This window comes from Acipenser ruthenus, chromosome 42 (genome assembly GCF_902713425.1).
Source record: "Acipenser ruthenus chromosome 42, fAciRut3.2 maternal haplotype, whole genome shotgun sequence".
Taxonomy (NCBI): Eukaryota; Metazoa; Chordata; class Actinopteri; order Acipenseriformes; family Acipenseridae; genus Acipenser; species Acipenser ruthenus.
This window is the reverse complement of record NC_081230.1, coordinates 9,063,148-9,073,764: the sequence shown is the minus strand read 5'-3', so window position 1 is coordinate 9,073,764 and position 10,617 is coordinate 9,063,148. Positions and strand designations below refer to the sequence as shown.

Genomic DNA, 10,617 nt, shown 5'->3' with positions numbered 1-10,617 from the left:
GCTTAATTAGTCAAGATTAACAGATCTTTAGCCATTGATGCTGCAGAAACCTGCTGGATAGTATACTGTAGTAAATGTGAACACAGCTAGGGTCCCTGTCTGAGCGTATCCTTATTAAAACCATGCAGGAAGTGAACTACCTCTTTTGTATTATAAATACACTCTTTATTCATTTCTATAAATAAATAGAACACCACACTTCTCTACAGAACAGGAATAGAAAAATATATCTCACAATCAGCGGCAAGCACTAATAAAACATTGTGCAATCCTTTCCGTGCAGAGAACAGCTTCTACAGCAGCATGTAAATTTGACAGCTGTAGGTTTCTCCCTGGGCAGCGCTGGTGTGCAAATTGTACAGAAAGAACAAATGCTGAAAGAAACGTCAGAAATTCAACAGCAAACGTTTTCAGTGACTTAACGTCTTTCATTGAACCTGTTTAGTTTCTCTTCTTGGGTCTCGAAGCAGCTGGTACCAGACCCAGATCCTTAGGAGTTGTGCCGGGTTCCGATCCACATGGGAAACAGAACCGGCATGCTTAGCTCTGGTTCTGGGTCTGCTCTGCTTCTAGTTCTGACCCTGGTTCTGAAGGTCATCCTCCACAAAGCCACTGCTGTCTGACTGCATGCTGTCCCCTCGCAGAATCACATCTAAAAGGAAAAGTGGTAGATATTTTTTTTAACCAAGGTTTTGCATGCGCCTCGTTTCCTGTTTACCAACCCAGTTTCCTCTCTGATTAAGGTTTCTGGGTAACTTGTAAGAGATTCCACACAGTGTCACTTCCCCTGGCTCTGAATATTAGGAAATGATGTGCAAAGGGAAGGTTTATGAAATAGCTTGCATCACTCGATTTTCAAGGTGTGGTATCCGAAGCATAATCAACAGGCACAGAGAAACATCATCTGTGATTGACAAACCCAGGACTGGAAGACCCAAAAAAGCTGTCTAACAAGGATGAGTGACACTTGCAGATAATATCCTGAAGGAATAGAAAGAAGACAAGCGTTGAATTGACAGCAGAACTGGTAGAAGGCACAGGTGTCGTTGTCCATCAGATCAACAGTATGAAGGTCACTCTTGAAATCAGGGCTTGAAGGATGTGTTGCAGTAAGAATACCTCTGTTAAGAAAGGGGAACAAGACTAAAAGGCTAAAATATGGAACAATGGTCAAAGGTGCTTTGGACTGTCGATGGATGGACAACGGCATTCCAAGCAATTTCTCCTTGACTCCTTCTGCCCAGTATGGATAAAGTCTTACCTCTGTGTCTCGTAGTCACAGCTGCCAGAGGAGATGAGGTCATTCGATTCCTGGCCTCTGATAGGCTGATGTCATCTTCACCAGTGCTCTGAACCTGGGTGACACACAGAGTTTCTACGTCGGTGTCAATGCAATAGTTCCCAGACTTAATAAAAGACTAAAGCAACAACACTCCGTATTTAAGGCTGGTTTTGGTCCATCAACCAAAAGCACTGTAGATACTGTCAGCTGCATAGGACTGTGAAACTAACCAGGCAGAATAACTCTTGGTATTCTCAGGAACTATATTTCTTTGGGGTTGCCCACATTAGAAGGTTTCCCAAAAGGGAACCTACTGCCAGTTGCACAGCTGGGGTTTGTGTGGGAGAATTGGTAGGGAAATACCAAAGACAAAAAAGAAAAAAAAAAACGAAAAAGCGGGTGCTCAGAACTGAGCGGAACTGAAATTATATATCCGCCTGTGCTTTTATTTTGTATGTGTGTGTGCTCTCGGGTAAAGCATGTAACGCGTTTCACGGCCAAATTTCACTTTCTCTTTAACCTGGTCTCAGGAGTGAGGAGGGTAAAAAAAAAAGTGACCAAATTAAACCACGTACCTCCTCCATCTCGAAAGAGTTCTCTTGCTTCAAGGTGTGAGCTCCCTCCTTGGCAGGACTCAAATACCCTGGGAACGAGGAGGATTCTTTTAGCTTTGCACTGGTTCCGCCCCCCTCGCTGTCCCCAAACGGCTCCACGACAATCTCGGAGAGCTCCGGCTCCTCAACCAAATCTCCCTCCGTGCCGTTGACGGTTATCCTGCAGACTGGGTCGAGGATTGCCTCAGGATCCCTAGAAACATCTTCAGAAGTCCTGGTACCCCTCTCTGTGCACGCCTGAGCACCCTGTGAAAAGCACCCATCCCTCAGGCATCTGTCAGCCTTCACAGTGACGGGCTCTTCGCTGGACCCCTCTCCTGTGCCAGTTGTCTTACCCGAACCAAGGCAGACTCTAGACTGCAGAGTCAAACCCACAGATCCAGCAGTTCCTACCATCTCAGTATGAACCAGACAAGCAAAGGGTTCTTTGTGCACCGTTTCCACAATTAGAGGGCAGATAACATCCTGGCAGAACTTTCCTGGTTCAGAACACCGGAGAGGTTCTAGAGCACAGCCCATGACGGGGGTTCTAGAACCCTCTACAGAAACGGAGCTTGAAAGTTCGTCCACGGGGTCTGGCCTGAACACGGCCCTGCTCAGCTGCGTTGGGGTTCCTGCCTCGGACGTCCCCAGGATCATCTCCACCACGTTGGGCATGCTGCGCCTCTTCCTGGGGCTGGCTCGAGGGGAGGGCCCCGGGGAGCCAAGGGACTCCCTGGAGCCGGTGTACAGGCACATCTTGGAGATGGTGTCCTTGAGTCTGTCCACGGGGGAGCGGGGCTCGCTGCGGACGCTGTTGAACCGCTGGCTGATCTTCTCCGTGGGAGAGGAGAAGGAGAACTCTGGAGGGGCCAGCTTCTGGACGGGGGTCTTGGAGACGTGGGAGTAGAGGGAGTAGAAGGCGTTGGCCATGGTGGTGAGGACCTCCACCTGCCGGAATCGACCTGCGGAGAGAGGGGGGTAGAAGGAGTGGCTTTGGGGAACGGGTCATCTGGGTTGATTTTCATCCAAAACTTCCAAAACGCTCAATTCAAACTACTATAGGGAAGACAAGCAGAGAAGCCAGTGCCTTCTTCAGAGTACTAAAGGAATATTTTATAAGAGTTTACGCCAGTCTTTAATGAACTGGCTGTTCACAGCAGGTCAAAGGCAGATTTAGAGAATAACTCCATCCTGGAGGGGCAACAGAACCCCAAACCTCTAGGAAGAATTGGAAATAAATATAAAAAAAAAAATTATATCTGAAGCTACACACTCGGATATCTCAAATAAACATCTCATTACAGTTTTTGAAGCACAGCGCGGGTGAGGGTTTTTATAACCCAGTCATTTCTTTTGACTTGGTTGTTATGTTGAAGTGCCAGTAAGTGTGCTGAAGCACGAATCTTATCAGTTTTCACGCGGTGTGGTTTTTGCAGCCTCACAGTTCCGACGGGGCTCCTCATACATTGATAGCTGATTAAAACTGTGATCCCATCATCAGCTGAGACGAGAACAGATGTCTGCATTTTAACATTCTCTGTCGTAATGGCCTTTTACATGATACAAATAATGTTTTTCAAAGCAGACTTACAAAGAGGCAAATGAATAGTTGGAAATAAGACTCCCGCTGCAGAGCAGTTAGATCGATTCCAGTATTCACTTCTGTTTCTTATTAAGCGTGCAGACTGCAAAACCTGGACTGGCTCAAACTGATCTGCAATGGGAGTCTTATTAATATTATAACACTACTAATACTAATACTACTAATAATAATAATATACGGGATAATGCACACCCTCAAAATAACCGAGATGGAAGACAGTCTTCTATGTTCTTTATTTGGTAATGTTAATTGTAACCGGTTTAAATAATCGCTGTGGTTTCTCTCGTTAGTATTCCATGTGTATTTCGGGTCTTACTGGCCAGGGAGAGGCCGGGGTCCTCCTCACGCACGCGCTGCAGCTGCGACTCCAGGAACAGTCGGAAGTTGATCCCCTGGAGGCTGGACGGGAAGTTGAAGAATCTGGTGGGAATCCTGGCCGGGAGCGCCAGCTCATCCTGCCCGAAGCCCAGGTTATAGAGGGTCTCCTCGGCATCCTCCGAGCACAGCTCCAGGATCTCCGACACGCTGCGGGAAGAATCGGGAGCAGCCACTGAGAGTCATGGGCAGCCACTGAGAGTCGGGCTCAGCCATTGAGAGTGATGCTCATTCACTGAGAATCAGGCTCAGCCAATGAGAATCAGGCACAGCCAATGAGAATCAGGCACAGCCACTGAGAATCAGGCTCAGCCAATGAGAATCAGGCACAGCCACTGAGAATCAGGCTCAGCCAATGAGAATCAGGCTCAGCCAATGAGAATCAGGTACAGCAGTCATTACCAATCAAGTAGCCTCATTAAGATATCATTAAGGGCTTAATTAAATATCAAAGCTATTTACTACCGTTCTGCATTAACACATGTATTTTTTTTTAGCAAGGAGAAACGCTTCCAATAAAGCTGCCATCCAGATATCAACAGCTCAGGTTTTTAATTCAGGGGCTTAAATAACATATTAAGTTGTTTCGTATTTGTTTTTAGCATTTATAATTGGTGTTTTTTTTTACCCCTTTCAGAAAAATGCGCTAATGTCAATCTAGAGTAAATGGATTTGAGAATCTAGCCTTAAGAATCGGACATAATCAAAATAATCATGCGCTATCATTCACAGTCCAATGATGTAGAATGCTGTACCAGTACACTCCCAGTACGCACCTGGACGCGGTCTTACTGGTCCCACTCGACAGTCCACTGGAGGCCATGCTGTTTCCCAGGCTCATGAACTGGAACTGAGTCATCTTCTCTGTCAGAGAGCTGAAATCAAACCAGTTACTGGGAACAGAAGTCACTGACCAATAGCACATTATATATATCATTTAGATCTTTTATTTAACATCATACAATCAAAGAAACTACAAAGCGATACCAGAAGCCGTAATAGTAGTACAGTAGTATTTTTTTCATTTTCAATAGTTTTTTTTTTTTCATTAAGTATATGGGAAAACTACAAAGCGGTATGTAATTCAATATGTAACATAAGATCGTGCCGCAGGGTTCATTCGACTTTCTGAAGCAACATGAGTTAGTTCCACAGGGTGATGCAGAACTTTTAGCCTTCGCTGCATATTTACCCCGGAGGAACCTTCTCTCTGTTCTGTTTCCCTCGAGCTCTTGGAGGCGGCAGCAACGAATAATGTCTGAAACGACAGAGAGGATTCGCGTGAGGTTTGCAATCTATCAATACAGAAGAGCCTCAGGAGATTGGATCATGTTTCTGTTCTACCTCAGTCTTGCCAAACCTGATTCTGTGAGGATTGTGAATTCTTATTCATTGTTTCTGTGAGTAAAAATGAACGTATCTCACCCCAGCGTTGGTTCATCTTTAGCTCGGTTTAATACAATCGCTGTAACAAAACAAATGAAATTCAGCTGACCTACAGAGCTGCAAACGTGTGGTTGCTGTATAGCAACTACAAATCAGACATAGGTGAATATGAGAGAGTTGACAGGTCTGCGTTACAGTGTAAACGCGTTACCTTCTGCTCCTAAAGTCAGGTCATCTTCTAAACTGTATCCAGTTTTCAGAAAAGATTCTGAAAAAAAAGGGAAAATGCGAAATAGTAGCAACAACAAAGAAACAAAGAAAATCTCAAGTTCACTTCAACATCTGATTTTATACCATATCCCTAACTCTAACGCCCCTAACCCTAACCTTCACTCTTGTGTGATACAATTGTGTACTTGCATATATACTGAAAAAAAGATTCACAAGTGAAGCACATTGTAACCATGCATGCTAACACTGTAATGATTACTTATTTCTTAGCAGATGCCCTTAACCAGGGCGACTTACAATTGTTACAAGATATCACATTATTTTTACATACAATTACCCATTTATACAGTTGAGTTTTTACTGGAGCAATCTAGGTAAAGTACCTTGCTCAAGAGTACAGCAGCAGTGTCCCCACCTGGGATTGAACCCACGACCTTCCAGTCAAGAGTCCAGAGCCCTAACCACTACTCCACACTGCTGCCCTTAATGACATGTGTTTACTACTACTATGTAAATACACAGTCATTACAGACAATGGAAAGTGCTACCAGATTTTCAAAACTATAAATTGCATTAGGCAAAGGAATTGCTCAGATTCCAGCATGCATCATTTTGACTTGCTTAGTTTTGGTGCTTGGTATGGACACCGGGTTTGGGTTAGCAGGAGGCTTGGTAGCCCTGAACATAATTCTATCCCGAAGGGAAGCCAGTGGCGTTCCGAAAAAAAGTGGCTTAACGCTTACCAGCGGCTCTATTGATCGGGTCTTCAGGGAAGAACTCTGTGGCCGACCTGAAAACCAGAGACACGTATCATCGTCATAGCAGACTCAAGCCTGGTTGACGCATGGGCGTCACATCTATCTGTGGCAGTCAACTGCAACAGAAAAGCAGCTCCTTCACACTTCGAAAAATAACAGCCTGCTAAAATACCGATGAAGTGCACAGGACCTGCACAGGTTTTATGAAGTCAGGATTTGGGTGCAACATTCGTTCCTTTTCTGTTTTTCGTCATTGCATAAAACTGCAATCTGCACCACAAGAATCTACCGTATGCGAAATCGAGATTGCCTAGAGATTTAGAAACACGGTGTTTTCATTCCCTTAGAAATTGAATGATTGCTATTTTAAGCCCTTGGGAAGCACTTTGGTTTCTCTTTGAGCAGAAGCTGATAAACTGTGTTTTTTTTCTCCAACCATGAAATGACATTAACTAGAATTGTAAAATAAAGCGCGGGCTATTGAAGTAGCACAGGAAACCAGCTTAACCCCAACATGTAAAAAAAAAAAAAAAAAATGTTATGATGCTTGATTCATTCTGATTGCAATTCTTATTGAAATTAACCAAACATCGTGTTTAATATATTTTCTGCATTAATGTGCTTTGACCTGAGTTTCAAGCTGCCCGCCTTGTGTAACCCAAGCTAGATCTGTGTCTTTTATAGAATGCCAATGGGATCTCGTGAACACACTGCTGTCCACTAGATGGCGATGTAGACACTCTGGCTGATCTAGCCTGTGTTACAGGTGTCTAGGGCGTCATATGGAACAGTCATAAGCTCACTTATTTTCCGGTCCTGGTTTCAGAACTTGCTAGGGTTTGTCAGTTCCTTTTAGTATTTGAAAGACTTCAATCAAGCCCTCTTGTTGTGCACCTGCCCCAGTGTGTGTATGAAACGGTTTCCAGCAGTGTTTCACACAGCACTGCTTGGCTGCAAGTTAAGTCAGCACCCTCAACCCTCAGACCTGTGTGTCTCTCTCCCCCACGCTCTCGCAGTCTGAAAGTCTCGTCAAAACAGAAGCCTTACCCACAATCCTGCAGCCAGCTCTCAATCTTTCCAGCTGTGCTTCCTGTGCAAATAAAAAAGCTGTTATCACCAAATCTAACTGCTCATATAGAATTGCAAATGAAGAAAGGACTTCCTACCATCTCAGTTTGCATATTACTAACTGTACAATTGAAGTCACTTTTTGCAGTTTCCAATTGACAGCAGTGGTAAGTCACCTTGAATATTTGGGCCGATCCTGTGTTCCGGATTAAGGCCACCCTCTACAGTCCCAAACATATCAAATTACTGTTCCACTGCCTCTCTGATGGCTAACAATCGGAGCATTTGTCATTGCATTAGGTTTCTTCTGGTGTTTCTAAATCCCTCACTCAGTTCTGGAAGTTGGAAGCCCTGGCAGGCAGCTGGTACCTTCCAGGAAGACCTCATCGAGTTGGGGTTCACAAGCTTGCAGGATCACCCCCTCTTCCAGAGTGAGCCGGTGGCGGCTGCTCCTCACCCAGGCGCGCCGCTTCTCCGTGGGGGACGGGGTGAGCATGGGGGGACCCTGGGGCTCCATCGCTCCGCACCCAACGCTGCTGCCACTCTGAAAGACGAGACAGAAGAGACAGAGAGACAGGGCAGGGTCAAGCATCTTCCACACATGTTCCGATACAGATCAGAACACAGTTTCAGATATTGAGCTGCTCACTTCCCATGCATACAGGCAGACACCCACACACTGCAGCCACCACTGAGTGAAGCATATATCTGACACGCTGTGGGCGGCCCTCCCTCCTCTCTCCGGGAAACGCACAGACTGGCTCAGTTTTTTTAGCAGCTTGCAGAATATTTAGCAGCTTTCAAAGACACTGTTTGTCTTTATAACCCCTGCAGAAAAGTTGACGGCATTTCTAACACGAAGGCAACCACAACTTTCTTAAAACTGTCACTCGGAACAAACTCAGTGGCTACTGAAAGTGAAACAGCAAAGGAAAAGATTTGTAAAGGACGACCTCCTTTAGATTTTAGATTCAGTGCATGGCTGTACATGCAATTGCAGATCTATAAGAGCTTCCCGGTGGATAACTACCTCTCTGAAGCAAGCAGGCTGAGTTTAAAAGCAGTTCATTTTCAGTTGGCATATTGTTTGATCTCCGTCTGTAATACATTGAGATTGATAAGAGAAGGTTTCCATGTGTTGATGAAATAAAAACAGAACCTAGGCAGAACAAATGGGGCTGACAAGTCAAGACAAGTAGATTCTATCTACTGAATATCTTCACAAACATCTGCAACGCCCTACAGCAATGAGAACAGGACCTACACAGCCGTGTGCAAATGTATTAGAGCACCCCATTGCTTCTGTGCTTTTGATTTGTTCTGTTTAGATCAAACCACAGTTACTGAAACTCATGGAAAATTGTCAAAAAAGGCAAATTAGTGCTTGTCTAATTTAATTGATGACTATAATAGGTCACACATGCCTTAATTTCAAATAGTAAGAGACAAGGAACACACAGCCACAAATGGTAAAACGCAGGAGATTTTTTTAGCTGTGTAATTAAAACACAAAGTGGTCTAACATTTTCACACATGAGTGCCTACTGTTTCTGCATCACTGATTACTGACTGACAATGTAAATTCTCACCCCTAGAGGTTTTCGTACAGGTAGGTGTATAAAGGATATAAGTGACAGATCTTGAGGAGTTCTGATAAATTTGCACCCGACTGTATTCATAACATATGTTTTAAGGACTGTTTTGTGTTTCTTGAAAGTTCGTTTCGATGAATTAAATCAGGTTTGCAGTTCATGAAATCCTTTCTCAGCTGCGTTTTATTCCTTGAAGACTGTATTGTATGTATCTTGATGTTTTTAATAAAGTCCCATTCTGAAAATATTTTAAAAAGATGCTTGCTGCAGAGCTGGTTTTTAGCCAGTATTTGAACAGCAGTCACTTACAGTCTCAGTGTCTTCCCAGTCAGTTCATGGTTCAGTCTCCCTGGCCCTGGGTGTCTCCTTGTCTCTCTACAGCACTGAGTCGGTTCTCTCCACCAGTCCCATCCCGCGGCTCTGGGGCGGTCTCACTCCTCTGCGTTTCTCCTCTTATCACAGGCACGTCATGAAGAGCAGAAAGGGAAGTGAGTTCTGCTTAAGACCTGCAGCAGCAGCAGCAGCAGCACTGTGACACTCAGCTTACCCACATCCGCTGGGCTGCAGCTTGACAGTTTGACGTTACAGTGTCATGATTCAAACTGTGTATGTGTGTGGGCCCCGGAAGGGCTTGAACATTTATTTCATGAGTCGAAAAAAAATGAGGGGGGTTCTGTGTATGTTACCAGTATAAGAAGCTTTAACAATGAGTTTCCTGTAGTTATATTATGCATTCACTATAGTTTACCCATGGTTTGCCATGTTTATTAATATGCTTTACCATACCTTGCTATTCTCTGGGATGGAAAATGGGATTGCACAGCAGTTTGATCCACTCCTGGTTTTGCTGTGAGTTTAATAAGACATGAGCTTGTTATCTTATACACTGTGGCTAATCAAGCTGGTAGTAAAACCTGGAATGGGTGAAACTGCTTTGCAGTAAGAGTCTTATTAACTTGCCTGAGTTTTTACAATGCTTACCTGTGCTGCACACTGCACAGGTAAGCTGTGCTGCACACTGCACAGGTAAGCTGTGCTGATTACACCTTGCAATGCTTTTTCTATGCTATACATTTACAGGGTGTTGCTTTCAAAACCACACATTTGATATCTTTGTAGCTGATGGGAGTGCAACACAGGTAAGATTTAGGGAAGAGTATTGCATTCAAAAATAAAAATACATTTAAAAAAACCATTGAAAGCTTCAAAGGCTCCCCCACTGTATAGGCACTATAGACAACCACTTAACTTCCTCCAGATTTCTCTTGAACTATAAAAGCACACAAAAGAGATGTGATAACAGTATTTACCTTGGGCAGGTGGAACAGCACCAATGCTAAGTATTAAAGGGGAAACGATTGCCATCACCCAGACAACCCAGATTCATCTCCCTGTAATGTGGCTGCACAAACTGAGCATCGCGTGGGCATAGCATTTCTAAACAGGAAGAGAGCCCCGGACACAATGGAGATACTGACGCGATACCTGAGAATCGGTAATGTAATTAGATGTAAGCAAATGTATGTGAGCACATGACGTGTCATGTGATCTGCCAGACCCACATACGTTGTATACATACGCTAGATGTTTTGACCAGTCTTGCAATTATAAAACGTTTGCCCTCAATTAAAGCATCGCAAAGAGTTATGAAGCAGAGTGAAAGCAAAAGCAAAGAGAGATATGGTGAAGCATATTAGAAAACACGTCAAACCATGGTAAGTTATGG

The 10,617-nt window shown here is 44.2% G+C and overlaps 1 protein-coding gene across 4 annotated transcripts; it reads right to left on the bottom strand.

Moving 5' to 3' along the window:
* Positions 1 to 149: 149 nt before the first annotated feature.
* On the bottom strand, positions 150 to 9,399 carry LOC117400884 (uncharacterized). Of its 4 annotated transcripts, none has more exons than XM_059011708.1 (13): positions 9,201 to 9,399; positions 8,330 to 8,397; positions 7,669 to 7,843; positions 7,279 to 7,321; positions 6,217 to 6,263; positions 5,454 to 5,510; positions 5,282 to 5,321; positions 5,049 to 5,114; positions 4,633 to 4,731; positions 3,798 to 4,006; positions 1,858 to 2,840; positions 1,262 to 1,355; positions 150 to 652 (listed from the first exon to the last, which is right to left on the bottom strand). In XM_059011708.1, exons 3-13 carry the CDS (start codon positions 7,814 to 7,816, stop codon positions 570 to 572), a joined length of 1,869 nt encoding a protein of 622 aa, XP_058867691.1. In that variant the 5' UTR covers positions 7,817 to 7,843; positions 8,330 to 8,397; positions 9,201 to 9,399; the 3' UTR covers positions 150 to 569. The 4 variants fall into 4 exon arrangements, 3 of the variants coding, with proteins under 3 accessions (XP_058867691.1, XP_058867690.1, XP_058867692.1); XR_009311475.1 differs by lacking the exon at positions 8,330 to 8,397 and adding an exon at positions 920 to 1,121 and having other exon boundaries at positions 565 to 652; XM_059011707.1 differs by lacking the exon at positions 8,330 to 8,397 and having other exon boundaries at positions 9,201 to 9,398.
* Positions 9,400 to 10,617: the final 1,218 nt, after the last annotated feature.

What these genes read in the sequence shown, in the direction of transcription:
- LOC117400884 (XM_059011708.1), bottom strand. Translation starts at nt 7,816, where the DNA reads ATGGAGCCCCAGGGTCCCCCCATGCTCACCCCGTCCCCCACGGAGAAG. An exon ending in AAAGATGAACCAACGCTGGG is followed by an intron (nt 5,115 to 5,281) that starts GTGAGATACGTT and finishes CTGTCGTTTCAG; the next exon opens with ACATTATTCGTTGCTGCCGC. An exon ending in ACTCTTTCGAGATGGAGGAG is followed by an intron (nt 1,356 to 1,857) that starts GTACGTGGTTTA and finishes TGTGTCACCCAG; the next exon opens with GTTCAGAGCACTGGTGAAGA.